Raw genomic sequence first — 27136 nt, forward strand, 5'->3', positions numbered from 1 at the left:
CGAACCTGGATATCCCATATGCAAAGCAGGCACTTCAGCCCTCTGTGTCATATCCTTGGGCCCAAATATTTGTGTTTGTTGCAGGGGGAGTGGAGGAAGGAGCCACACCCAGTGTGCACAGGGGAAATCCTCCTGACACTGTGATCGGGGTCACTCTAAGCAGTGCTTAGGGGACCATTTCATGCCAGGAATCAAACCCAGGCCTCCTGCATACAAAAACACACACTCAGTCCATTGCACTATCTCTCCAGCCCCCAGCTGGCCATTTGCTCTGGGCCCCCTTCTTTGTCTTCACCTGTTTCTGTTTTCCGACTTCATTGGTGTCTCTCCCCCCTCCCTCTCTCATGCACACAGGAGCACAGTAAATATTAGTTCTCATCCCCTCTTTGTCTTGTTTCTCCACCTCTCAGCCACCGTTAGTTCTCATCCACCCCTCCCTCTCGTTTCTCCAGCTCTGAGTCTCCCTGATGGCCAAGGCTTTGAACCATATCACTCACTCTAGGCTGCATGGCTGCCCAAGTGTGTATACATGCGTGCATGCAGGGATACACACACACACACACACACACACACACACACACACACACACACACACAGGATAAGCTTCTGTCTGCTTCTCTCCTGCAGGAATTGGAACTTCCCCCAACCCCCAATTCTATGTGATTCTCCTCCTCCAGGAACCAGATGAGGCATCTGGCCCAAGCCCCCACGGCCTCTCCCTTGAGGCCTTTCTCTCCCTCCCATTACTGACTCCTTGCCCTCCTTCTGCAGTCCCTCTCCTGACTGCTCCCCAACTCCTCCTTCTGGGGGGCAGGTGGGGGGGTGCGTTCTGCCAGTGGAGCCCTTGCCAGATGGTATCCCTCAGGATCAGGGCATAGAGCTGTCAGTCGCTGGGAGCTTTAATTAGCACAAACCTTCCACCCTCCACTGTAGCTGTTTTCCTCCTCCCAAGGCTCCAGGGATCTCCGGCTCCCCATCTTTCCACGCCTGCAGCCCCAGAGGGCCGAGAAGGGGAACCAGGTCAGGTGTCTGGAAAAACAGCTTCACCACCTGACTTCCTCTCTCAGACACAGGAGTCGGAGCCCCAATTCATCCTCCTCTGAACTCCAGCCCTGGATCCCCCCCAATAAAAGTCAGGACCTAGATATGTGGGCCCCCAGGACCCATTCTCTCAGACTCAGGAGTTCAGACCCAAAGATCTCCTGGATCTTTGGGTCTGATCTCCTCCCTCCCAACCTGCTCAACTCCCCACTCCCGCCCCCCAGGCCCCAGTGCAGATATTCATTCCTTGGTTTCCAAAACCGCCTGGGCTGGTGGGGATGAGGGAAGGATTTGGTTTAAATCCACTCACGCTGAGATCAGATTTTCCCACCCGCTGTCATTCTCTCTCAATTCTACCATGCTGCCCGTGCAGAACCTAGCTGGATTCCTAACTCCTCAGAAACTCAGAATTCAGGCCATTAAGTGCTTCTTAATCTACAAAGATCTGAACCCCCAATCTTAGAATTCTGAGAATTTTCAGGTCTCTGCCATTTAGGGCTGCAAAAATCTGAGCTGAGGAATTAGGGAGCACCTAATAGGGACTTTGAGTCCTTCCGGGCTCAGGAATGTAAAACCCAGGCCCCCAGAGCAGCCCCCCCTGACCCCCGAGCCCCCAGAGCAACACCCCCACCCCCGCGCCCCCAGGCGTCGCTGGGTCCGCCCACCTGCCCAGCCAGCTGCGCTGCGCACTCTGCCCGCAGCGTGGGAACGCCGCAGCTGGGCGACACGCAGCCGCCAGCACAAGCTGCGCGGTTCCCAGCCTGGCCATCCGCTCCGCCGTCTCCAGGCAACCACCGAGGGGGGCGAGGGCCTCGGGGGTCCAGGAAAGGAGGGGCTGGGGGCCTGGGTTGCTGTATCATAGGATGAGCCTTGCTTTGCAGTGGTGGTAGCAAGTGGTGGTAGAGTGGCAAGAGGGAAAGGTGTTTGTTTGTTTGTTTGTTTGTTTGTTTGTTTGTAGGCTTGGGGCCATACTCGGCGATGCTCAGGGCTTATTCCTAGCTCTGAGCTCAGGAATCACTCCTGGCGGGGGTCGGGGTGCCACAGGGATGCTGAGGATGGAATCCTGAGCAGCCGCAAGCCAGGCAAACATCCTACCCGCTGTTCTATTGCTCCCGCCCCAAGAGAGCTATTTTTGAGACGTTTTGGGGCGGGAAAAGCTGAAACCTCTTCCTCTTCTTGGGGGAAGGTCCTAGCTGGCCCGCTACCCACATGCCCTCTTTCTGACCCGCAGTCTCTGAAGACCAACGGGCCCCGCCTCCCCAGGGCGCGGAAACTGGCGAGGTCCCGAGGGCTTCCCGTTATAGCTCTGTTTCCACTCCGCGTTCCCTCCAGGACCTGGGCTGAGCGAGTTTCTTCCATGCCCTCGCCTCTCTCCCCACCTCATCTCCAAGCTCCCTGTGCCCCCCCGGAACCGTGTTAGCGTGCAGGTGTCCAGCTCAGCCTGGACCCCCTCTTTCGGGCCAGGTGTTCAAGTTCCCAGACCCCAGCCAGGCTGGGGCACCCCCGCGCAGCGTGTCCCATTCATCGGCGCCGCAGCCGCGGGAGTTTCTCAATGGAAGGGGGCGGGGCTCCCGGGGGCGGGAGGGCGGGGGCGGGGCGAGTGGGCTCCCGCCCTCCCGGGGTCTCACCGAGGCCGATCCCACGCACCCGCCAGTGTTTCTGAGCGTCGGAGATCGCGGCTGGGCAGACTCGAGCAGCCCCAGACCAGCGAGAGGGACTGGGGTGCGAAGCGGAGAGAGGTACCCGCCAAGGAAGGCGCTGGCAAGGAAGTTGGTGCAAGTCTGAATCTGGGGCCTGACTCGCTCAGGATGCCAGTCTGCGTCCTCCTCACCCTCCTCTTCTGCCTCGAAGGAAATGCAGGTACCACGGAAGAAGGGGGTGGCAATATATACCGGGAATTGTTTATTTACCAGCTTTGCGGAGTGCATGGCGCTGGGCTAGCTCTCCGAGTCTGAGGGAGGAGGGGGTGTGGGACCGATACCTGGGAGCTGAAAGAAAAGCTCATCTCTGCGCCCCCCCACCCCATTTTCCTAGGATCTCCACACTTCGTGCAACAGCCAGAGGATCTGGTGGTACTGCTGGGGTCCGAGGCGCGCCTCCCCTGTGCCCTGAGCGAGTACAGGGGGCTGGTTCAGTGGACTAAGGATGGGCTGGCTCTAGGGGGCCAAAGAGACCTGCCGGGTGAGCCTGTTTTCTTCTCCAGGGCGTAGGCTGGGGGGAAGGGGCTTGAGCTGTAACTAAAGTTTCCATTGGAGGCTTTCAAATTCAGGAAACCAATTTGGGAATTCCAGCATTTTCGGTTCTTTGGGGTGACCCATAGGGCGTGGGGGTTTTAATGCTTATTGCAAATTAATCATAACTGCAGAGAAGCCCTTAAAACATGAGTGGAAGATTTACCAATTTTAAAATAGGCATTCTGTAACCACTGGGTCCCCAGAGTACTAACCTGTTGGTTCCCCCTCCTCCCAGTCCCTTCCCCAGGGATAGCCACACCCCTCATTCCAGAAGTAGTGTCTAATCTCTTTTTTCCTTTTCTTTTTAAATCTTTCATTTGGGAGCCACACCTGGCCGTGTTCAGGGCTCCCTCCTGGTTCTCTGCTCAGGGGACCCTAGGTGGTGCCAGGGATAAAACTTGGTCAGCCATAAGCAAGGCAAGCGTCCTAGCCACTGTATTATCTCTCCAGCCCCTACTTTGACTCCCCGGGCTTTTTGTGCTCTGTCATTTCCAAGAGTGCAGTCACTTGGACTTGGGAGGAGTCTCTGATGCAGCATCTGTTTGGGGAAATGTCTTCATTATTGTTGGACATCTGGGCATGGGGACCCTGGGGTCAGGAAGCCAGAATGGTGGTGTGATTGTTTCTTCCCTGACTCCAGGGTGGCCTCGGTACTGGATATCAGGGAGTGGAGCCAGTGGCCAGCATGACCTCCACATTAGACCGGTGGAGCTAGAGGACCAAGCCACGTATGAATGTCAGGCTTCACAGGCAGGCCTCCGCTCCAGACCGGCCCAGCTACATGTACTGGGTGAGGACCTTCTTGGCCCAGGGGGGCCCATGGGGACAACCAGTGCTAGGGGGGAGGCAGGGATTTGGGGGCATCCAGAGGAGTGGCTGGCCAGAGCTGGGAAGATCAGGGTCTCTGGGTTGAGGATTCATTCAACTCTAACTCCTGATCTGTCCTCCACAGTGCCCCCAGAGCCCCCCCAGGTACTGGGTGGTCCCACTGTGTCTCTGGTTGTTGGGGTTCCTGCAAATCTGACCTGTCGGAGCCGTGGAGATGCTCACCCCTTTCCTGAGCTGCTCTGGTTCCGAGACGGGGTCCGACTGGATGGGGCCACCTTCCGCCAGGTCAGGTCCAAGTCCCTTTGTCAACCGTTGCCCGTTCGGGGAGAGTTGGGGGGGTCAACTCAGGCCACAGGTTTATAGACAGAAGAGTGCAGGAATTTAAGGGGTGGGACCCAATTAGCAATTAAAGGTACAGACCCTCCGACTGGATTACCCAGTTTCAAATACTGGCTCAGGATTTAAGCTTGATGAAGTGACTTAACTTCTCAGTTCCTCAGTTTCCTTATCTGTGCAATGGGTAATATGCACCCATAAGGTGATTTGAAGGATTAAATTATGTGATATTTATAAATTCCTAGAAGAAAGCCATATATCAAATAAGCATTATAAGGGATGGATGTAATCGATATTGTATTTATCTACTTATTTCTTTTTTGAGCCAAACCCAGTGGTGCTCAGGGCTTACTACAGAACCACTTTTAGCAATACTCAGGGGACCATATGGGGTGACAGGGTCAGCTGCTTGCAAGGCAGGCGCCCTACCCTCTCATACAATCTCTCAGGCTAGTGTTATTATTCTTAACCCCCAGATTCAACTGGAGGAAGAGAGCACTGGCTTAGTGGAGAGCATCTTGTACTTGACCCCTTCCAGCCAGGATGATGGAGCCACTTTGGTTTGCCGTGCCCGGAACCAGGCCCTACCCTCCGGGAAGGACACAGCTGTCACCCTGAGCTTGCAGTGTGAGTGTGGTTGGACATTTGAGGTCCCTGAGGAAAGAGCGGTCTTGACTCCAGGGTATGAGGAACGAGGGGAGTATAGACCTGGAGCCCCTGACGGACTGGGAGCTAGAGGCCTGGACTCCTGACCCAAAAGGAAGAAGAGAGTGGAGACCCAGATTCCTGGGGTACAAGGGGCTTGGAATTGAACTCCTAGGTCAGCCACGGAGGGGTTACAAGTCTTTGTGCTGACCACTGGCCTACCTCCGCAGACCCACCAGTGGTGACGCTATCTGCAGAACCACAGACTGTGCATGAAGGAGAGAAAGTCACCTTCCGGTGCCAGGCCACCGCCCAGCCTCCGGTCACTGGCTACAGGTGAGGACCGAGGCACTGCAGGGGGTTAGGGACCGCGGAGGTGATAACATTAACAGCTCCCCCTCCTCTGCAGGTGGGCAAAGGGGAGCTCCCCGGTGCTCGGGGCCCGCGGGTCAATTTTGGAGGTAGTGGCGGACGCCTCCTTCCTGACCCAGCCGGTGTCCTGCGAGGTCAGCAACGCCGTGGGTAGCGCTAACCGCAGCACCGCGCTGAACGTACAATGTGAGCAGGGGCGGGGCCGTGGGCGGGCCGTGGGCGGGGCCGAAGCGGCAGTGCAGTGGCCGGGGTGGGGGATTGGTCTGGGGCGCCGCATGGCTGCAACCTAAGCGGGAGGAGGGGGGGTCGAGCATGGGGTGCAGGCAGGGTTCGGCGGAGGTGGGTCAGTGCCAACATGGAGCAGAGGCGGGACGGGTAGGGGGGAGGAGGGTATGCAGGGTGGCTGATCCCGTGTCCGAAGTTGCGTCGCTCCGGGGCCATGTGACCTCTCTTGCCTTGCCTGCAGTCGGGCCGATTCTGCAGGCAAAGCCGGAACCCGTGTCCGTAGACGTGGGGGGAGACGCCTCCTTCAGCTGTGCCTGGCGCGGGAACCCGCTCCCGCGAGTGACCTGGACCCGGCGCGGGGGCGTGCAGGTGAAGCCAGAGTTGTGACCGGGGATGGGCGGTGTTCCCCGGCGCCCCGCCGAGTCCAGACCCTGACGCCCCTCCCCCGTCCCAGGTGCTGGCGTCCGGGCCCACGCTGCTTATTCCGTCGGTGAAGGCCGAAGATGCAGGCGACTACGTGTGCAGGGCCGAGCCTGGGCTCTCGGGCCGCGGGGGAGGCACCGCGGAGATCAGGCTGACCGTGAATGGTGAGAACGCGGCGCGCCCGAGGCCACCGAGGGGGCGTGGTCTAGTGGGGTGGGCGTGGACTCGCGAAGAAGATGGGCAGAACGGCGCGCCGCGCCCCGCCCCCGCCGTCGAGAGTGGACTCCCGGGAGCGCGGAGCCGCTCTGATGGGTCCACCATCTCCAAACCAGCTCCCCCCGTTGTGACTGCTCTGAGTTCCGCACCCGCCTTCCTGATGGGTCCCGCGCGCCTCCAGTGTCTAGTCTTCGCCTCCCCCCTCCCAGAAGCCGTGGTAAGGAATTGTCCACCCCACCCCCCATCACGACCCGTCGTGGCCCCCAACCTATCATCCCGAACCTTTAAACTGCTGTGTCCTCCTCTGACTTCCTCAGTACCCTGCCAGCCGCCTCCCTACCCTCTGATCTTCCTCATTTGTGCCCTCCCCCCATCCCACCCCAGGTCTGGTCTTGGGACGATGGCTTCCTGGCTGCGGGGTCACAGGGCCGGTTCCTGGTGGAGACATTCCCGGCCCCCGAGGGCAGTGGAGAACGGAGCCCCGGCCTGATCTCTGTGCTCCACATTTCCCACACTCGAGAATCCGACTTTAAGCAAGGCTTCAACTGCACTGCCCGGAACCGGCTAGGAGAAGGAGGCGCCTGGGTCAGCCTGGAGGGTAGAGGTGAGACCACTGGGCTGCAGGCCCCTGAATCTCAAATTCCATCCCCCCTAAACTGCCATTCCCAGCCAAAGACTCCAAACCTTGGGAACCTCAAAATTACGAATTCCTTGACTCCTGTGATCCCAAAATAATCAATTCCCTCCAAGGACAGAATCCTACCCACCCCGAGAGAGTCCTACACTTAGAGGTTCCAGAGAAAGGGACCCTGAAATATGGGGGATGGCAAGGTCAAAGACCCTCTGAAACTTTAATATTCCCTGGAGTAAGCTGGAACAATATTACAGCGGATAGGGTGCTTATCTTGCATGCGCTGACCCAGGTCTGATCCCCAGCACCCCATACAGTCCACTGAGTCCACCAGTGGACCCTTGAGCACAGCCAGGAGTAACTCCTGAGCACTGCTGGGTGTGTTCCCCAGAAAAGATTCCCTTGAGCCAAGGAGTTTCAATCTGTGTCACCCCAAATTTCATAAGCCTGTGAACTCAGGGGATCTCAAGCTAAAGGATGATAAGCCTTAAGGATCCCCAAGGGTGCCTATTTTCGAATCTAGAGGTTTCCAGCATGAGTCCTGAACCCCTACCCGCAGTTCCTCCGCAGTTTCCTGCTCGGTCTCCCCAGGACACCTCTCTTCTCCCTGCAGCCCCGGTGCCCTCTCTGCAGATCGTGGCTGGAGGAGTGGCCGCGGCCATGGCCCTCCTTATGACCATCATTGGCTTGTGCCTCTGCTTCTGTCGCCAAGGCAAAGGTCAGTGCCTGAGCCCCACCCTCAGCCCTGCTTTGGAATCGGGCCCTGGGGCCCCTCTCTACCCAGCACAGAGCTGGACTCCTCTTTAGGTCCTGATTCCTATCTGGAGCCCCAGTTCGATCTTCTCAGGGACATATTCCTTGCCGTTCAAGGCTGGGTTCTCCAGCCACCCTACATGATCCACCCTAGCCCTCTCTCTTGCTGCTTCTGGGTCTCGCCCAACTATGATCCTGCTCATCACTTACCTCTGCCCTTTCCCTCCCCCGCACCATGCCCCCCGCCCCCATCCTTGGCCTCAGCCTCTTTCTCAAAGCAAAAGAACCTGGTGCAAATCCCAGGCAGCAGCGATGCCTCCAGTTCGAGGGACCAGGAAGAGGAGGAGACGATGGGCAACAGTGGAGAGCAGGTAGGATCATGGGGTCTCAGACCCAATGTACCTCCAGAACCAAAGTGTAACCCAGAGGGCTGGAGAGACAGTACAGTGGGAAGGCACTTGACTTGCATGTAGCTGGCCCAGGGTCAATCCCTGAAATTACATGGTCCCCCAGGTACCTCCAGGAATGGTCTCTTAGCGCAGAACCAGGTGTAATCCCTGAGCACTGTTGGGTGTGGCCCAAAAACCAACCGACCAACAAAGAAAATAATTCCACCAGGGGCTGGAGCGATAGTACAGCAGGTAGGGCGTTTGCCTTGCACATGGCCCACCCGGGTTCGATTGCCAGCATCTCATATGGTCCCCCGAGCACTGCCAGGAGTAATTCCTAAGACAAAGCCAGGAGTAACCCCTGTACATTGCCAGGTGTGACCCAAAAAGAAAAAAAAAAACATAAAAACTCCACCAAAGTTAACCCAGGGCTGGAGAGAGAGTTCAGGAGTTAAGGTATTTGCCTTGAATGTGACTGATCCCATTTTGATGGATGGCACTGCATAGTCCCCCTAGAAAAGAAAGTTGGACTAGCTCCCAAGCATTGCCAGGTGTGCCCCTAAACACACCCTGAAAACAAACAAACCAGGGGCTGGAGCCATAGTGCAATGAGTGAAGCCAATTGCATCGCATGAATGCAACCCAAATCCCATCCCCAGAACCACATATGGTCACTCTGCCAGGAGTGATCCATGAGCACAGAGCCAGGAGTAAGTCCTGAGTATAGCTGGATGTAGCCCAAACACTAAAACACAAACAAACAAAAAACCCAAATGTAACCCCAGTACATACTCGCAGTACCAGCACACTTTCCAAGAGTTACCCCAGACCCAAATGTCCCCCGGGTCCACTCTCCATCTCAGTATCTGGCACTAGAGCAGGAGGGTCTTCTGACCACTTTCTCTCACTGAGAATCTCCCCCAGGGGACCCCCATGCACACAGACCACAGTGACCTGGTCCTGGAGAAGGGGACTCTGGAGAATAAGGTGAGTATTGGGAACCAGGGGGCTCTCTTCTCTGCGTCTCCAACTCTTGCTCCATTTCCTTTCCTCCTTTTCTGTTCTGCTACCCTTAAAGCTGGGACCTGGGGGCTGGAGTGATAGCACAGCGGGTAGGGCGTTTGCCTTGCACGCGGCCGACCCGGGTTCGATTCCCAGCATCCCATATGGTCCCCTGAGCACTGCCAGGGGTAATTTCTGAGTGCAGAGCCAGGAATAACCCCTGTGCATTGCCGGGTGTGATCCCAAAATAAAGCAAAAAAAAAAAAAAATGCTGGGACCCTGCCACCTCCTTTTTCCTGCCACCAGGCCATCACATCCCATCCACAGTTTCCATTTGTGTATCTGTTGACTGCCCACACAGCTCCCATCTGTGGCCTCTGTCCTTGGTCCGGAGCGGGATCACTCAGTTTGCACCTTCCTTGTCCCTTTAGGCCTCCTGGATGTGTCTGTCCGGCTGACTTTCCCAGGCCCCTTCCACCTACCGGGTCCCACACAGACCTCACTTCTGTCTAAACCTTTATCCATTTCAGGATAGTCCCACACCACCCCAGTCCCCAAACCAGAGGCCTTCTCTGTCTTCTGCACCGAGCACATGCTGGTCTCTTGGCCTCCTTTCTCCCCTTCTCTACCTCTTCCCCTCCATCCCTCCTCTGATCTTAGTACAGACATTCCTTGTTCCAGAAAGCCCATGCCTCCCTCCTTACAGAAACATCCTGTCTGTGTTTCACTGACCACATCCATGTCCCCTCTGCCTGGCTGTCCCCAAGCAGCCCCAGGCATTCTTCCTGTGCTTTCCCATCAAGCCCTCTCAAATTTTCCTGGGTTTCTACCACTCAGTGCCAGGCTTTCTCCATCTAGCCCTGATGTCTTTAGACTGACTTTGACTCAGGTGATTTGCCTTTTATACCCCTCGGCCTGGATCTTCATGAGAAAAGAGCCAGGGGCCTGGTCCTCCCAGACCTCTGCAGTCACAGCTCAGGATCTGACACCAAATCAAAGCCTCAAGGCTCCTGGGATGTTGAATGAATGTTTTGGTCTCAGTCTCTCTTGTTCCTTCTACCTCTCCTACCCCACCACCTCCTCACTGACCTGTTGTAGGAATTCCCTAGTCATTGACTGTTTCCATGTGCTCTTATGAAAGACCTACATTATGATTTGTTCTCGCAAACCAAAAGAAATCTAAAGAGGATTTTTGCTTTGACCACAGAAGGCAAAAAGAAAACATTCTAAGGGGGCTGGAGCAATAGTACAGCAGGTAGGGTTTTTGCCTTGCACGTGGCCAACCCAGGTTCGATCCCTGGCATCACATATTTACTGAATGCAGAGCTAGGAATAGCCCCTGGGCACTGCCGGGTGTGATCCAAAAAGCCAAAAAAGAAAGAAAAAAATTTAAATGTTGTTCAGCATTATTGTTGTGATTTTGGTTTTAGAGTCATACCCAGTGGTGCTCAGGTTTTACTCCTTGATCATTTCTGGCAGGTTCAAGGCACCATATTGGGTGCCAGGGATTGAACCTGGGTCAGCTTCATGCAAAGCAAGAGCCTTCCCCACTGTACTATTTCTCCAGCCTAGTATTTGTTCTGTGACAGCCTTTCTAGAGGCAATGAGCCACAGTAGTGACCCAACAAGTTTCTTCCCTGGAAACTGCTTTGTACGGGCTGGGTATCGTGGTATTCCTGCTTTGACTAGTGCTTTTTTAGATTTTATGTGTTCTCTGATATGATTAGGAAAATATTAAGGGGAACCAGTATTTTAAGTTACTGGTAATTGCTTCTTTGCTTTATGCCTTACTCTCAAAGAACTGTGACTCTAGGTCTTTAGATCCTATCATCTTTTTTTTCATATTTATTTTTTGGCTATATTTGGCTGTGCTCAGGGCTTACTCCTGGCTCTGAACTCAGGGATCGCTTCTGATTGGCTCAGGGGACCATATGGGATGCTGGGAATAGAATGCAGGTTGGCCGTGTGCCTGGCAACCACCCTAACTGCTGTACTATCACTCTGGTCCCCCAGCATCTTTCCTTCAATGACCCACACCCTCACAAATCCCATTTACCCCTCCAGGACCCAACCAATGGTTATTACAAGGTTCGAGGCGTCAGTGTGAGCCCAAGCCTGGGTGAAGCATCTGGAGAAGGAAATTTCCTGCCATCTCCCAACCCCTCAGGACCTCCAGGAACCCCTACCTACCATGACTTCAGCCCGCATCTTGCCATGGACCTCCTGCAAAGACAGCACAGAGGGGACACAAACTATCTTCCCACACACAGTCCCATCCCCCCGTGCAGACCCTACCGAGACCGGACCAGCTATCTTACCACATCCCGGCTGGTGCCCCAGTGTAGGCCGTACAGAGATCCAGCAGGCTCTCTCACTCTCCCCCGGCCTCAGCCTCAAGCTTTCATCAACTACATCAAACCCACATCCTTTGGCCTCCCAGATCTGAGCCCGGGGCCTCCCTGTTGCCCGTATGCAGTCTTTCCCACGCCGGGTCACTCTCGTCTCCAGACTCACGTGTGACAATCCCTCCAACTGAAGAATTTCAGCCACTATGGATTGTCCTGATTTCTAAGGAACCACGAGTTGATGACCTTACTCCTCCAAATTTGAACATTGCTGAGAGGGAGGGAAAGATGATTACAATAATCTGGGTCATCTCAGCCAAAGGGTGAGATGGGCATAAATAAGGTGGCCCCTCCATGCCTACCTGTTCCATGTGTATGAGATTTAAGATGGACAGTGAGCCCTTTGCAGAGGAATGAAGACAAGGGGTGAAGGTGCTTTGGGGGTGGGGTTTTTCAGACACCAAAAGTGTTTCCAGACACTAAAAGAAGAAATTTCCTTCCTTCCTTCCTTCCTTCCTTCCTTCCTTCCTTCCTTCCTTCCTTCCTTCCTTCCTTCCTTCCTTCCTTCCTTCCTCCCTTCCTTCTCTCTTTCCTTCTTTCTTTCTCTTCCTTCCTTTCTCTATTTTTCTTTGGGGGGGCACATCAGACAGTGCTCAGGGGCTACTCCCTGCATGGTGCTCAGAAGTTCCCACTGGTGGTCAGGAGACCATAGGTTGACCAGGGATAAAAACTGCGCCTCCCACATGCAAATCTATCTTCCCAGCTGAAGGCAGTAATCCAAGATGACCACATTCATTGAGAAGAAAGTTAACATAGGAAAGACTCAGATAAGGCCAAACAGGAGGTCTCCTGGCTCTCTCAGAGGGGCACTTTGCTTTCCCAGTGGCAGTGCTTTCAGGTCTGTTCACTCCCTTGGAACCTGAGATGCTCACCAACTTGATTCCTTCAATCTGCCTGAAGGAATTGGACCCAAGGCGTGAGTACGAGACAGGCAGTAGGAGTGGGGAGAATCTCAGGGTGAGAATATTTATGTTTAATTTTAAATAATGTTGAAAAAATGGAGTGTTTTCGGGATTCTCCTAGGGTTACTCTATCAAGGAAGGAATCCCTGAAGCCTGCTCTGAGGCCCTTCCTCTTTCCTGAGCTGTGAATGGCTGTAGGAGCCCAACCATGCACCACCCCTCAGGCTCAGGCTTCCAGTTTAGGCCTTCAGCCTCTTCTTCAGGGAGATGCTCCCAAGTAGTGCTCAGGGAATCTGGGATCCTTCCCAGGAATTCTGTCAATCAGATGGTGGTTCAATATGGGACTCTAAGGAGGCATTACTGCCTGGGCCCTAGGGTGTGGAGATTACCCAGGTCGCCTTGGTGGCAGGGGGGCGGGGACAGGGACCTCCAGGGCAGCCCCAGCAGATATTCTGGAGACCGTGGGGCTTTCCTCACAACTGCCAGAAAAAAATAGGTATTATTCAGCATAGCACAAGGACCACCATTTTTAAGTAGTAGTCATTCTGTACCCAAAGCTTGCTTAGAGGAAAATTTGTACAGCCATGACCATGGCCTTGAGGCATATCTCAGGATTACAGAGTTAGCTAGAAACCCTGACGCACAGCAGGATGTGGGAACCTGAGGTCCGCCAGTCCCCAGAAAGAGATGAGACATGAACCCCCAGATGGTAAGAACCAATAGGAGTTTGACATGGCACTTGCCCAGCACAAACTAGCTGGAGGTGGCGAATCAAGTAAAAGGTCACCAGGAAGTTAGTGAGACCACCAAGATCGGGCAACTTGCAGGAATGAGGGATAAAAAGGGTGTGAGAACAAAGGAGCAGGGCGCTCTCCTACTCAGGGGACGGCCCTGACCGGTCGGCTTTCTGAACTCAATGCTTGCTTGACTTGTGCCGAATAAAACTTTATACTACAAAGCTCTTTGCTTTCTGTGATCTTTTGGATATCGGACCCTAACAGAGACCACCCGGTGCAGGGGACCAAATGGGCCAGCTGCATGCAAGGCATTCTCCAACCCCTGTGCCATCTCTGGCCTTTTTACTATATGTCTACGTGGTCAGGAGTGTATGCATGGGACCCCCAACCTCAGATCCATCTCCTGACAGTTGAGGAAACAGTGAGCTCCTCAGGGGGGGCAGAGAAGGAGATCAAGGAGTGGAAAGATGGAGGCACCCTAATCCTTAGGGCACCCATGAATGTCCAGTCACTTGTGCAGAGGTATTGACCAACCAGGTAAAGATGGATGAAGTGCTGGGTAACCAACTGCTCCCTTTTTTTGCGTGTGTAGGGGGAGGGTAACCATACCTGACAATGCTCAGGGGTTTCTCCTGACCCTGCCGTGATGCTTGAGGGACTGGATGGGATGCTGGAGATGATCATTGAACTTAGGTCAGCCACGTGCAAGGCAAATGCCCTACCCGCTGTACTATCACTCCGGCCCCATCAGTTAACTGCTCCTTCTTAAAGAAAGAATCTGGGAGAGATCAGATCCATGGATCCTTGAGATCAGGATTAAAGTCAGATGCCAGGGACACTTGGGGAAGAAGAGCTTGGGGCTTAGTATTCAGCTCGCCACTCCAGATCTGATGGGGAAGGGCACGGCGGGGGGGGGGGGGGGGCTGTCTTCTTGAAGGGGAGATATTGGACACCTGCATTCCTGAAACGAGAGAGAGAGACAGAGACAGAGACAGACAGTCAGAGAGAGACAGAGAGAAGTGGGGGGGGGGGGGGAATGATCTCCAAAACCGGTATTGCTGGAAAAGGAGAAAGCTGATTTGTGGTTGTCTGGGTCCTAGCAAAAAAAGAAAAAAGCTGGTGGGGCTGAGGGTCCCCAGAGAGGACTCAGAACGCCCCAGACCCCAGAGCAGGCGCCTGCGTGGGCTGGACGCCGGGAGCCTCGAGGGGGCGAGCGTGGTGCAAGCTCCCCCCGGGATGCCCGAGCTGCTCGGGTCTGCGCAGAGCTGCCAACGCTATTGTCCGGGCGAGGAAGGCGGAGCCGGCGCGGGGCGGGGCCGGCGGCGCCGGCGCAGCCCGGGGGCGGCGGCGGCAGGAGGCGGCGGCGGCGGCGGCGGCGGTGGTGCTGGGAGCTCCTGTCACCGCCGGGGCCGGGCGGGAGCGCAGGGGACGTGAGAGCGCGAGGGTCGGGACATGGGGCCCGCCAGCCCCGCCGCCCGCGGTCCGGGTGGCCGCCGGGGCCTGCCGCCGCTGCCGCTGTTGCTGCCACTATTGCTGCTGTTGCGCGCGCAGCTCGCCGTCGGGAGCCCGGCCGGTGGGAGCCCCGGCGCGGCCGAGGTGAGGCCCGGCCCGGTCCTGGGGGGGGTGGGGGAAGGGGCGCGACCGGGTCTATGGACCCAACGCGGACCTGTCCAGAGCAGAAAGCGCCGTCTTTGCAGCCAGATGGCCGGTCCCCAGGCGCCCCGAAACGCAGTAGGCATCGATGAACCCAAGAGTTCAGGGGCCCCAGCTCCCCCATCACCTGTCATCCCGCCCCCTCCTGCGCCTACCATAGATAGGCACGGGCTCTTCCAGGGCCTTGGATGCCAGAAGTGCGCGCCCGCCCCTGCCCCAGACCCCCTCAACATGGGTGACTCAGCCTCAGCCCCAACCCCTGACCACCTGAACAGAGGACCCACCGGACGGTGCAGCAAGGCGCGTAGGTCCAAGAATCCAACCCCCCACCCCGCCCACCCCCGCATCCTTCTGGACCCATTCGAAGGTCCCTGCAGCTTCGCAGGACCCTGAAATCCAGGCCTCCGGCCACCCTTCCACCCCTGCCCCGGCCGAAGGTGTAGCTGTTCATCCCTGGAGGACTTGGTGCTCAGGCTGGCGGGGCCCTCAAGCCAGGCCTGGCTGCCTTTGCACCCGGGAATGGGAGCCTGAGCTAAGGATGGAGGGAGGAGGGGCCCGGACGCCAGGGGTTCTGGCCGCCTCCCCCGCGATTCCAATTTAACCCCTTCGATCTCCGGCGAGGCTGCGCCCGGGTGGGGGCGGAGCCTGTCTCCGCGGCAACGAGGCCGCGAGAATCCCGAGGGACCCGGGTCACCATAGCAACGGGAGAGCTAGGACGCTCCCACCCGGTGGGAGCTGTTTCCCGGGGAACCGTACCACCGCAGAGGCGAGTGGGTGCTCGGTGCTTAATGGCGGGGGGGGGGAGGCGGGGGGGGGTAGTGATACAGGGATTCTGAGCTCTCTGGGTTCTAAGGAGGAAAGAAGAAAGAAGCGAGAAACCCTCCTGCCCCAGGGCCCTCACTCACCCCCTCGTCCTCCACCTGCAGGCTCCAGGGTCGGCCCAGGTGGCTGGAATGTGTGGACATCTGACCCTTCACCGGGACCTGCGCACCGGCCGCTGGGAGCCTGACCCGCAGCTCTCACGGGGCTGTCTCCACGACCCGCAGCGCGTGCTGGAGTACTGCAGACAGGTGGGCGGGTCCTCGGAAAAGTGGGTTCAGGATGGGCCCAGAGATACTGGCAGTGTAACAGGCGCAGCCCAGAGGGCTGGAGAGATAGTGCAGCGCGTGGGGTACTTGCCTTGCACATGGCGGATCAGGGTTTGATCCTTGGCATTCCATGTAGTCCCCTGAGCACCACGGGAGTAATTCCCCTAGTGCAGAGCCAGGAGTAAGCCCTGAGCATCACCAGATATGTGCCCCCCCCCCATCAAAAAAAAAAGGAAGCACGACCCAGGATCATGCTAGAAGCACGAGGTCTCTACAAGGGCAGGAGAGGCAATGGGGTGCAGCTAACAAAGAGCTGCAGTTGGGACAGGGCAGGACCTGGCTTGAGAAACTAGGCCAGGATGGGGGGAGAATCAACTGCACAAAGACCAACTAAAGAAAGTGCCCAGTGAAGAGTTTAGCTGTTAGTGTGGCCGATTCAGGAGTTGAGCTGTGGGTGGGCATGGCCAAAGGAGAGCTGGGGCACAGGCAAATGCCTTTGTCCTGCTAGCCAGAGAAAGGGGGAGCTTGGGGAGAGAGGTGCGAGGCTGGGCATGGGGCTAGGAAAAGACAGAGCTACTCTGAAGGCCAAATGCTTACTGCGAGGTCAGGTCCAGCAGAGCAGAGACTGAGAAGGCATTTGAGTCAGGTGATTAGGAGAGATTAGATGCATTGAGCCTCTGAGATTAGAGGAACTTTGGACAAGACACCTACTGGCACATTCATAGAATAATTGCACTCATTTGTGGGATGTAAAAATTGAGACTATTACCCAAGGACAGTAGAAACAAGGGCCAGGAAGACTGGCCCAGAGTTGGAAGCTTGCCACAAATAGTGGTGAGCAGGGGGCCCCCGGGAAAGAGCAATTAGGATAGAGAAGGGAGCACTATGACAGTGATAGTTGGAAATGATCACTGGATAAGACTGAGTGCTAAAAGTAGGTAGAAGGATATACACAATAACCTTTGAACTTGTATTGAAAACCATAATGCCCAAAAGGAGGGAGGGAGAGAGGGGGGGGGGAGAGAGTGAGGGGGAGAGAGAGAGCGAGAGAGAGAGAGAGCGCCTGCCATAGAGGTAGATGGGGAAAGGAGATCACTGGTGGTGGGAAATACAGTCTCCTGAAGGCACAGGTGTGGAACATTGTATGACTGAAATCCAACTTTGTAACTGTATCTCAAGATGATTCAATTAAAAAAAAAAAAGACACGGGGCTGGAGTGATAGCATATCATTTAGTGGCTAAGGCATTTGCCTTGCACTTGGCCGACTCGGGTTTGATTCCCAGCATCCCATATGGTCCCCCAGGAGTAACCCCTGTGTATCGCCAGGTGTGACCCAAGAAGAAGAAGAAAAAAAAAAGACACTCTACTGGCAAAGAGGCGTGGCCTAAAATGGCTGGTCCTATGGGGGGGAGGGAGGGCAGAGCCTCAGAGACTAGGTCCTCAGGCACACTTGAGGCCTGGAAAGGGACCTGACCAGTAGAGAAATGTAGGTGGCACTGATGGGACAGAGGATTGATGGCCCCTACCCTGTGCCCTAGATGTACCCGGAACTGCAGGTGGCCCGTGTGGAACAGGCGACTCAGGCCATCTCTATGGAACAGTGGTGTGGGGATGCACAGAGTGGCCATTGTGCCCATCACCACCACCAGGTTGTGACTTTCCGCTGCCTACGTAAGTCCCGGGCTCAGGGAGGGGCTGGGAGCAGGGTGGTCTCCGAAGGGCGAGGTTCTGGGCCTCCACGTCTGGCCAGCATCAGGGCACTTGTTGCTTGGGTACAGAGTGAGGCTGTTTCTCATTCCGCAGCGGGTGAGTTCGTGAGTGAAGCCCTGCTGGTTCCCGAAGGCTGCCGCTTCCTGTACCAGGAGCGCATGGACCAGTGCGAGAGTTCGACCAAGAGGCACCAGGAGGCGCAGGAGGTCAGGACTGGGAGCCCACTTCCCTCCCCTAACACCCTTCTCACTCCTGAACTCATGAGTCAGGACCCTCGGCTTCCTCTCACTCCTGGGAGAGGAGCAAGACTCCAGGCCGGAAGCCCAGCAGCCCCCAGACCCCTGGCATCTGTCTCCCCCTCCACCCTCTCCAGCCACAGTCCTGGCCCCTGAGCCCTTCCTTCCGCAGGCCTGCAGCTCCCAGGGCCTCATCCTGCACGGCTCGGGCATGCTTCTACCCTGCGGCACGGATCGCTTCCGCGGCGTGGAGTACGTGTGCTGCCCCCCTCCCGTGACCTCCGACCCGTCTGGGGCCGCAGTTGGGTAAGTGGGGGCGAACCCTGCTCTACCTGGCCTGTTGCTTCTGAGGCAGGAGGTGGAAGTTGTGGGCGTGGGGCCCGGGCTTGGCTTCTTATCCCCTTCTGCCATCTGCTCCTTCAGGGACCCTTCGACTCGCTCCTGGCCCCCCGGGGGCAGAGTAGAGGGGGGTCAGGAGGAGGAAGAGGAGGAATCCTTCCTACAGCCAGTTGATGACTACTTTGTGGAGCCCCCAGAGGCTGAAGAGGAAGAGGAGGAGGAAAAAGTCTCCCCCACGAGCTCCAGCTCCCACACACCTGCGGGGGTCAGCAAAGGTAAGGATGTCTCTGAACCCCAAGCCCCCTGGACCCTGGAGGGAAGTTTCTGTGGTAAGGATCTATCAGAGAGAGGCAGAATGGGGGACGGAAAGGAGGGCTGTCACCCTAGGTGAGATCAAGATAAAAGGGTTGGCCTATGAAGAAGACAAAAGGTGAGGGTGGTTTGGGACTATCTGGAAGTGGAAGGGACATTTGATAGGTCCTAAGGACTGTTTGGGGGAAGCTGAGAGGAGTGTTACGGATTTCTGAGCTCTGCAAAACAGGCCTCCTCTGGAACTACATCTTCCATAATGCCAAGCAGCAGCTCTCACTACAGCTGCTAAAAGACTGTCTCCAGAGTGCCTTAGGAGACACAGATCTTTAACCTCTGTGTTAGCGGTTAAAGGGATACTACAGAGGTTAAAGTGCTTGCCTTGCGTGTGGCTAACCCATATGTAGCTAACTTTGATCCGGCACCAAATATGGTGCCTGAGCACAAAGCCAGGAGTGATCCCTGAGCACAGAGCAAGGAGTAATCTCTGATCATTGCTTTGTGTGCTCCCCACCTACCCCTGCAAAACAAACAACAAAAAAAAAGTGATTCCTGGAGATAGTTTCTGGCTAATCCTCTGATTTCTGGCCTCTCAGTGACTCCGACCCCGAGGCCCACAGATGGGGTGGATGTATACTTCGGCATGCCTGGGGAAATCAGTGAGCACGAGGGGTTCCTTCGGGCCAAGATGGATCTGGAGGAGCGTCGGATGCGCCAGATTAATGAGGTAATGATACCGGAGGCCCCAGGATTCCCCTTAACACTGATCCCCCTTAAATACCAGGAAACTCTTCAAGGACACATCGAACCAGCTACTTCCAAAGCCTCCCCAAGCTCCCCTCCACTCCCCGACCTGAGGTTTTGGAGGGGGACTGTGGACAGACTCTAGGATCCTAATGTCCCCTGTCCCCAGGTGATGCGTGAGTGGGCCATGGCGGACAACCAGTCTAAGAACCTGCCTAAAGCCGACAGACAGGCCCTGAACGAGGTAGGACAAGCTCCCGCAGGTGCTTTATGGTGGGGGGGTTCAGTAGCAGGGGCACAACCAGTCCCAGCCTGCCTCACACCTTCCTGCTTCCTAGAACTCTCCTAGCCCCACCCCTGCATTTGCCTCCGCCCTGCTTGGTGCTCCCTTATATAGGCTCCTATGGTAGCTCTCCTATAATACTGTCCTTCTCGGATGGGTCCCATTTTGCTGCCTTAATTTGATCCTGAGCTCTGAAGGCCGGTTCTGCAGCTCTCTCCCAAGCTGGCACCTGCAGTTAGAGGCCTCACAACCCACAGCCTGACTTGGCCCTGATCCTCTAACCTTACTTTTACTCAATCCCTCCTTGGTAGGCCTCTGGAACTCTCATCCCACCTCTCAAACTCACGATGATGCAGCCCTACCCCATGTAGGTTCTCAGGTTAGCCCTAGTCCCCAACTCTTGCTCCCACCCCTGGTCTCACTTCAGCAGGCTCTGTCTCCGTGTGGCCCTGCCTGGCCTAAGCCCTACTTAATCCATAATACTTGGTCACTTTCAGCTTAATGCAGGCTAGTTCTCCTCGATTGGGCCACTCAGTCCAGGCTGCGCTCTGATTGGTTCCCAGTAGGCCTTGTCCAACCCCCACACTAGCTGGCCCTGTAGCCCCACCCCCTCTGATTGGTCCCACCCAGATCCATGCCCTTTGCCCCCTGCCTCTTTGGATACCACACCCCCCACCCTGGTTCCCTCCCCCCCCTTCACCCTTCCCACCTCTGTACCCGTCTTCTCGCCAGCACTTCCAGTCCATTCTGCAGACCCTGGAGGAGCAGGTGTCCAGTGAGCGACAGCGCCTTGTGGAGACCCACGCCTCGAGAGTCATCGCACTCATCAACGACCAGCGGCGCGCTGCCTTGGAAAGCTTCCTGGCAGCTCTGCAGGGGGACCCACCTCAGGTGTGGGGGGCCGAGAGGGGCCCACAGGGCAGAGGGCAGAGGGCAGAGGGCGGGGGCAGGCCTGAGCGGCCTTTGTTCTGTCCACAGGCAGAGCGGGTCCTGCTGGCCCTGCGGCGCTACCTGCGCGTGGAGCAGAAGGAGCAGCGGCACACGCTGCGCCACTACCAGCACGTGGCTACCGTGGATCCCGAGAAGGCCCAGCAGATGCGCTTCCAGGTGCCTGGCTTTTTCCAGCAACCAGTGCCCTGTCATCCATCACACACTCCTTTGTCCCCTACACCTTCTCCTAGTTCCTGAAGTCCCTTTCTGTACCCCAGGACTCTCTCCAGTCCCTAGCATCCTTACCTAGTTCCTAAGCCGGAAACACTGTCTGCCTCCGCTCCCCTGCCCCTCACACACACACACACACCGTGCCTTTGGCCATCCTCTGCCTGGCCCTTGTATTCCAAGGTTCTTTCCCAGAGTCCCCTGTGTCTTGAATCCTGTTCCTGGCATTCAGCTCTTCTTAACTTGTTTTCCCTGGACATCCCCCTCCCTCCCCCCCCCCGCACACACACATATACACACGCCCCACCCCTTCTATATCCCTAGATTCTAACTACTTTTTGTCCTTAACTATTCCATTTCATGTTCTTTTTTTTTTTCTTTTATTAATTCACCATGTGGAAAGTTACAAAGCTTTCAGGTTTAAGTCTCAGTTATACAATGCTCAAACACCCGTCCCTTCACCAGTGTCCATTTCATGTTCTTGAACTCCAAGTCTTGTCTTGCCCGTGAGCCACATCTTTATTTTAGGGGGAGGGAGGGATGCAACACTCCGTGATGCTCAGGGGTTACTCCTAGTTCTGCACTCAGAAGTTACTCCTGGAGGTGCTCAGGGAACCATATGGGATGTCAGAGATAGAACCCAGGTCAGCCTCATAAACTAGAACCTCAGAACCCAGAAACCTTATGGGTTCTATCATGACCTGAGCAAGCACCTTGCCACATCGTTTCTGCAGGACCCTCCAATCCTACCTCCTTCCCTGAAGCCCCCCCCCCAATCTTGCTTTAGTTTCCCCAGACCCTACTGTCTGTTCCTTCCACCCTGCTCCCCTCTCCTTCCTGCCTGGTCTGCTGGGTTCACCCTGCCTCCATGTCCCACTTTTTCAGCACCTACTCCTTTTCCTTTTACCTTCCTTCCTCCCCCTCTTACTTCCTGCCTTCTTATATCTTTTCCCTTTCCTCTTGTCTCTGCTACTTCTCCAGTTTCCTTCCTCTGATGGCCCAATTCCTGACCCCTGCACGCTACTTCCTGAATATGATCTATGCAACTTTTCCTTGGATCCTGTTGAGCTTTGGGCTGCCTCAGTTTACCCATCTCTAGCCTACACTGACCAGTTCATGCTTCATATGCTCTTCTTTGCAGGTACAGACTCATCTGCGAATAATCGAGGAAAGGATGAATCAGAGCCTGGGACTCCTTGACCAGAACCCTCATCTGGCTCAAGAACTGCGACCCCAGATCCGTGAGTATCTGTGACCACTGATTCCCGTCCCAGATCTGACCCCCAACCTTTGACTTACCTTTTCATTTTATTCAGCTATTCCTGTGTAATTCCAGAGCTCAATGGCTTAATTTAAACACTTTCTTTGTTGCGGGGGAGGGGGCGTTAGACCCAGTGGTACTTGGGAAACACTCCTGGTTCTGTGCTCAGGAATCACTCCTGGTGGGGCTCAGGGGACACTCTGAGGTACTGAGGATTGAACCTGGGTTGACTGCAATTCCGCTACCCGCTGTACTTTCCCTCCGGTCCTGATCATTTCCATAGCTCATCATTTTACCATCTGGTCTGAAAGACTCTAGATGGATTCTTGTGTTAGTCTGTGCTTCTGGGTGCTGCTTCTCTTGGTCGTGCCAGTAGTCAGCACGCACCTGCAGTGGCTGCAGCTGAGCAAGGAGCTGGGACTCTGGCCTGGCAGGAAGTCCCACCTTCCAGGTGGGCTCCCGGCCACACATATCTGGGAGCCTGTGCACGTCCACGCTCTCTCTGGCAGGACTTCTTACATGGCCACAGTATGAAAGTAGAAGCTGCTGGGCCTTGTTCCACCTGGGGCCCGCAGTGTATGGAAAACCAAGTGCACGAAAGGGAAGTGATGGAGAAATTGTGCTTTTTTTGGTTTCTTTTTTGTTTTATCAGCAGTATTTTTTGGGGGGTCACACCCGGGGATGCACAGGGGTTGCTCCTGGCTCTGCACTCAGGAATTACTCCTGGCAGTGCTGGGGGACCATATGGGATGCTGGGAATCGAACCCGAGTCAGCCGCGTGCAAGGCAAACGCCCTGCCCGCTGTGCTATCACTCCAGCCTCTCAGCAGCATTTCTAAGACCAGACCTAGGTGGGTAAAGAACTAGGTCCTATTATAATGAATATTTTTTTTGTTTGTTTTTGGGTCACACCCAGCGATGCACAGGGGTTACTCCTGGCTCTTCACTCAGGAATTACCCCTGGCGGTGCTCAGGGGACCATATGGGATGCTGGGATTAGAACCCGGGTCGGCCGCGTGCAAGGCAAACGCCCTACCCGCTGTGCTATCGCTCCAGCCGCTATAATGACTATTTTGTGACAGAGAAATTGTAACCCACGGCAGCCCTCAGGCCTGTAGGGCAACCTCCTTTCCCCTCCCTCCCCGGAGGCTGTTCTCTCAAAACCCTCACCTTCCTCCCTGCCAGCGGCACCTCCTGCAGCCCTTACTCCCCCACATCACACTTTTGGCTGTCCCCACCTACCTTCCTGGCAGGGCGCCACCCAGTCACCCATTTGTGTTTTGTGGAGTCCGTGAGTCCATAACCTCGACTCCCGTTCCCCTCAGAGGAGCTTCTCCGCTCCGAGCACCTGGGCCCCAGTGACTTGGAAGCGCCAGGCCCAGCGGGCAGCAGTGAGGACAAGGGGGGGCCACAGCCTGTGGAGCCCAAGGACGGTGAGTGACCCTGAGCCTGTCAACCTCAGACTCCGGGGGAGAAAGGCCCCAACTCCAATTCTAATCCTTCCAAGTTCTGGGGCACCTTAGCCAGCAGAGTGAGGGGGAGAGGCTGCCACGGAATGAAGGTGAGGGAGGCCTCTGTCACGGCTTGGTCCTTCTCCCTCGGCCCCTTTCTCCCACGCCCTCCTTTCTTCATTGCCCCACCGACCTCACCAGCAGAGTCCCCCTGTGGCCCTTCCAAAAGGTGAGTCTCACCGAGCAGGCCCCAGCCACGAACCCCCAGGGCCCATGCACCGGGTACCCCAAACTTCTGGGATGGAGTCTGGTGCCCCGGTGAACTCCCTCCTTGGGTTGCACCAGTCTAGACTTTGAGGAATGAGATGGGACTTGGCGGGGGGGCAGGGTCCACGGAACAAGAGGCTGCCTCTCCTGAGAAAGAGAAGCTGTCCCCGCTGGAGCAGTACGAGCGAAAGGTGAGCCCCTCAGGGCTGTGGGCGACTCAGGGAGACAGGAGGGGGCTGGACGGCTGGGTGCGCGGAGGACAGGGCTGGGGCCTGGATTTCCTGGTGTGTGAGGGGAGAGGGGACTGAGCACACGGACTTCTTCAGTCCCTCAGCAAGGAAGGTGCTGGGCCCCAGGGGAAGGGGAGGCCGGGGCCCAGACCGTTGGGTCCCTGACACCTCCTGCTTCCCCAGGTGAATGTGTCTGTTCCAAGGGGTTTTCCTTTCCACTCATCGGAGATTCAGAGAGATGAGCTGGTAAGAGGAGGAGCATTCTGGGTCCCTAGGGGGAGAGGTCAGAGGTCAGCGGCTAGGGCGTGACTCACAAAGCCACTTCAGGCCCCGGTGGGCTCCAGCCACAAAATGACTCCTTGTCCCCTGTGGTCTCCCTGCAGGCACCCGCGGGGACAGGAGTGTCCCGAGAGGCTGTGTCGGGGCTGCTGATCATGGGCGCGGGCGGGGGCTCCCTGATTGTCCTCTCCCTGCTGCTCTTGCGGAGGAAGAAGCCGTATGGGACCATCAGCCACGGGGTGGTGGAGGTGAGCGGCGCCAAAACCTGGTGGGGAGCAGCCCCGGAGGCGAGGTGCGGAGAGGCTGCTCGCCCAGGTGCGCCCGGCTCACCCTGCCCCCGTCACAGGTGGACCCCATGCTCACCCTGGAGGAACAGCAGCTCCGGGAACTGCAGCGTCACGGCTATGAGAACCCCACCTACCGCTTCCTGGAGGAACGACCCTGAGCCTCCGCCGCCCCCACTCGGGTCCCTTCCGCTGAGCCCAGACCTTCTCTCTTCCTGCAACCCCAGAACCCCAGTTCCTAGCGGGGGGGAAGGGGACTCCAAAAAGTTTCATTTCACACCCTTTGTGAGGGGGCTGAAAACTCTGATTTCCCCCGTTCCACTTCCAAATGTCATCCCTAAAAGAATCTCCAGGTACTCCCAGCTGCCTCCCCGCTTGGACCTTCTCCTGTCTTTAATTTATTTTGTAAATTAATTTATTGTTCTTCAAGGTGATCGCCAGCTGGGTCCCAGTGTCTGTTGTTCCCTGGAACTCACTCTCCCACCTGTCTCCCACTAACATCCCAATAAAGTCTTTTTCCCCACCGGGGCCAGCCTGTGTCTGTGCTTGGGAAGCAGCGGTGGTGCCTAGCTGGACTTGAGCCCTGCCGCTGCTCTCAACGCCTCTGGTCGCCTGAGGGATCTTTCCGCTTGGGCGGGGCCTGAGGGAAGGGCCGCTATTGGCTCAGCCGGCGCGGAGCTTTCCGTGGTGCTGAACGGGCCGCCGCGCCCAGAGAGTCTGGGATTCCTAAATCGTTTGTCCCATCGCCCAGTCTTTAGCCTGTCAGCCTGTTTGGTGTCTTGCGGAGGTGACAAGAATCCCCCCACTCCACCCCACCCCCAGCGTCCAGCGTGGCAAACACTGGAATTTATTCCTCCCTGCTGTGAGACATTATTTATTGCTGCCTCGTTGTGGCTCGTTCTTCAAGCACGAGTTCTCCCTTGAACACGTATTCCACTTGCTCATCTGTTTCTTTGCATGCTTATTTCCATTCTGGAGAAGCCTGTATTCTTTCTCCAATGCGTGCCTCTCCCTTTCTCTTCCCTCACTTCTTTCTAAATAAGTTTCGACAAAAACTACCTTACTTCGAGGAGAAGGAAGAGCAGAAGGAGTAGGAGAAGGAAGAGGAGGAGGAGGAGGAAGAGGAAGAGAAGATAGAGACATATGTGCAGTGCCACTCACTCATCCTGTGCCAGTCACCAGAAAGCTTTACATGATGGGATAATCAATCATAGTGCCATTAAGTAGGTAGTATGACTATCCTCATTAGTGGATTAGAAAATGGGGCTAAGAGGCTAGAGTGATAATGCAGTGGGGAGAGCGCTTGCCTCATATGCAGCTGATCTGGGTTCAATCCCCAGCACCATGTATGGTTCCCTGAGCCCAGCCAGGAGTGATCCCAGAATACAGAGCCAAAGTAAACACTGAACATCACTGGGTGTAGCCTAAAAAACAAAACAAAACCCAAAAATGGGGTTGAGAAGTTGCATCATGGCACTGGAGAAATAGTACAGCAGGGTAAGGTGTTTATCTTGCATGCAGCCAACCCAGGATTCAATCCCTGGCACCATCTACTGTTCCTGAAACCTGCCAGGACTGACCCTAAGCACAGAGCCAGAATGCTGGGAAGCAAGTGTGTACATCCCCCCTGCAAGAAAAAAAACAAAAAGTGAAATTATGTCAGGTGTCCCAAGTCACCATGTAGGAAGGGTTGAAACTAGGAATTCACTGCAGGCAACCTGGACATCTTCTCACCTGCTGTAATATGTTCACTGCCAAATTCCAAGTGGTAATGTGGAATCGGCCCAGGAGATAACTCAAGTGGCAGAACACATGCCTAGCAGACTCTGTTTGATTCTTATCACTGCATCCTTTATCCCAGGACCAGAGTGTAGCCTGGTGGCTCCCCAGCACCACCAGGTGACTCTAGGCACTGCCAAAGCATCACCGGGAGTGACCCTGAACAACCCAAGCATTGCTGGTGGTGACTGTTATATATATATATATATATATTAAAAATCCAGGGGCTACACAATGTGCCTCTGAGTGCCATCTTAGCACACCAAGATCCCTGGTCAAGAGACACAGCAATGAGTACCAGTAGACACCTACAGAGTTGGAGATCTCTCCAGGCCCCATACCACGCCAGTTTCGCTAGGGCACCCCAGATGGAGCAGATGCAATATCCTCGCCTACTCCAGATGGAATCCCAGCGACCAAGAGCTTCCATAAGCAAGGCCCAGGTATGCAGGTTCCAGGATTAAATCTCCATGTCGCATGGTGGCAGAGGCGCTGGGCTGTCCCTTCCCGGCTCCCTGCCTGCTCATCGGCCTGGCTGTTACCCCCACAACGTGCCTCCAGGTGCCATCTTAACACACCAACAGCCCTGGTCTGTTGGAGACGCCCAATTGAATCCCAAAATGGATTAGTGCCCTACAGAAATGTCTCTGGAACCCAACCATTTACAATCTAGGATTCCAGAAGTGCGTGGCCACGGTACCCAAGATATTCAAAATGAGCAATGGTCAATAAATAATCTAGCATCTGCCCCTGGCAGGCAGGCAGGGCTAAAGAAATAATGTAGGGGTTAAGGTGCTTGCTTTGCCAAAGCTGAACTTGGTTCTATCCCTGACACTGCACAAGATCCCCTGAATATCACCAGGAATGATTCCTGAGCACAGAGTCAGGAGTAAACCCTGAGCATTATCTAGTGTGGCCCCAACACA

The 27136-nt window shown here is 55.8% G+C and overlaps 2 protein-coding genes across 3 annotated transcripts; both read left to right on the plus strand.

Annotated features, from left to right (window-relative positions):
* The first annotated feature begins 1959 nt into the window (after positions 1 to 1959).
* Positions 1960 to 13471, plus strand: KIRREL2 (kirre like nephrin family adhesion molecule 2). Its single transcript, XM_055146532.1, has 15 exons — positions 1960 to 2901; positions 3076 to 3222; positions 3916 to 4065; positions 4228 to 4388; positions 4916 to 5066; positions 5315 to 5420; positions 5494 to 5642; positions 5923 to 6050; positions 6136 to 6268; positions 6437 to 6537; positions 6705 to 6924; positions 7565 to 7669; positions 7969 to 8075; positions 9018 to 9080; positions 11160 to 13471. Exons 1-15 carry the CDS (start codon positions 2850 to 2852, stop codon positions 11613 to 11615), a joined length of 2229 nt encoding a protein of 742 aa, XP_055002507.1. The 5' UTR covers positions 1960 to 2849; the 3' UTR covers positions 11616 to 13471.
* Positions 13472 to 14473: 1002 nt separating this feature from the next.
* APLP1 (amyloid beta precursor like protein 1) lies at positions 14474 to 24959 on the plus strand. 2 transcript variants are annotated; one of them, XM_055146534.1, is made up of 16 exons: positions 14475 to 14735; positions 15719 to 15862; positions 17420 to 17552; positions 17685 to 17797; positions 18000 to 18133; positions 18251 to 18441; positions 19072 to 19202; positions 19389 to 19463; positions 20235 to 20393; positions 20481 to 20609; positions 21802 to 21901; positions 23246 to 23353; positions 23759 to 23829; positions 24052 to 24114; positions 24252 to 24395; positions 24494 to 24959. In XM_055146534.1, the coding sequence occupies exons 1-16, from the start codon at positions 14592 to 14594 to the stop codon at positions 24590 to 24592; spliced, it is 1938 nt and encodes a 645-aa protein (XP_055002509.1). In that variant the 5' UTR covers positions 14475 to 14591; the 3' UTR covers positions 24593 to 24959. The 2 variants fall into 2 exon arrangements, with proteins under 2 accessions (XP_055002510.1, XP_055002509.1); XM_055146535.1 differs by lacking the exon at positions 24052 to 24114 and having other exon boundaries at positions 14474 to 14735.
* Positions 24960 to 27136: the final 2177 nt, after the last annotated feature.

The sequence above is a fragment of the Sorex araneus genome, chromosome 8 (assembly GCF_027595985.1).
Source record: "Sorex araneus isolate mSorAra2 chromosome 8, mSorAra2.pri, whole genome shotgun sequence".
NCBI classification, from domain to species: domain Eukaryota; kingdom Metazoa; phylum Chordata; class Mammalia; order Eulipotyphla; family Soricidae; genus Sorex; species Sorex araneus.

Excerpts from the sequence above, each read along its gene's own strand:
- KIRREL2 (XM_055146532.1), top strand. The coding sequence starts at position 2,850 with ATGCCAGTCTGCGTCCTCCTCACCCTCCTCTTCTGCCTCGAAGGAAAT. Across the intron at positions 6,051-6,135 it reads CCCGGCGCGGGGGCGTGCAG|GTGCTGGCGTCCGGGCCCAC; the intron begins GTGAAGCCAGAG and ends CCCCCGTCCCAG. Across the intron at positions 8,076-9,017 it reads TGGGCAACAGTGGAGAGCAG|GGGACCCCCATGCACACAGA; the intron begins GTAGGATCATGG and ends AATCTCCCCCAG.
- APLP1 (XM_055146534.1), top strand. The coding sequence starts at position 14,592 with ATGGGGCCCGCCAGCCCCGCCGCCCGCGGTCCGGGTGGCCGCCGGGGC. Across the intron at positions 17,798-17,999 it reads GGCACCAGGAGGCGCAGGAG|GCCTGCAGCTCCCAGGGCCT; the intron begins GTCAGGACTGGG and ends TTCCTTCCGCAG. Across the intron at positions 24,115-24,251 it reads AGATTCAGAGAGATGAGCTG|GCACCCGCGGGGACAGGAGT; the intron begins GTAAGAGGAGGA and ends GTCTCCCTGCAG.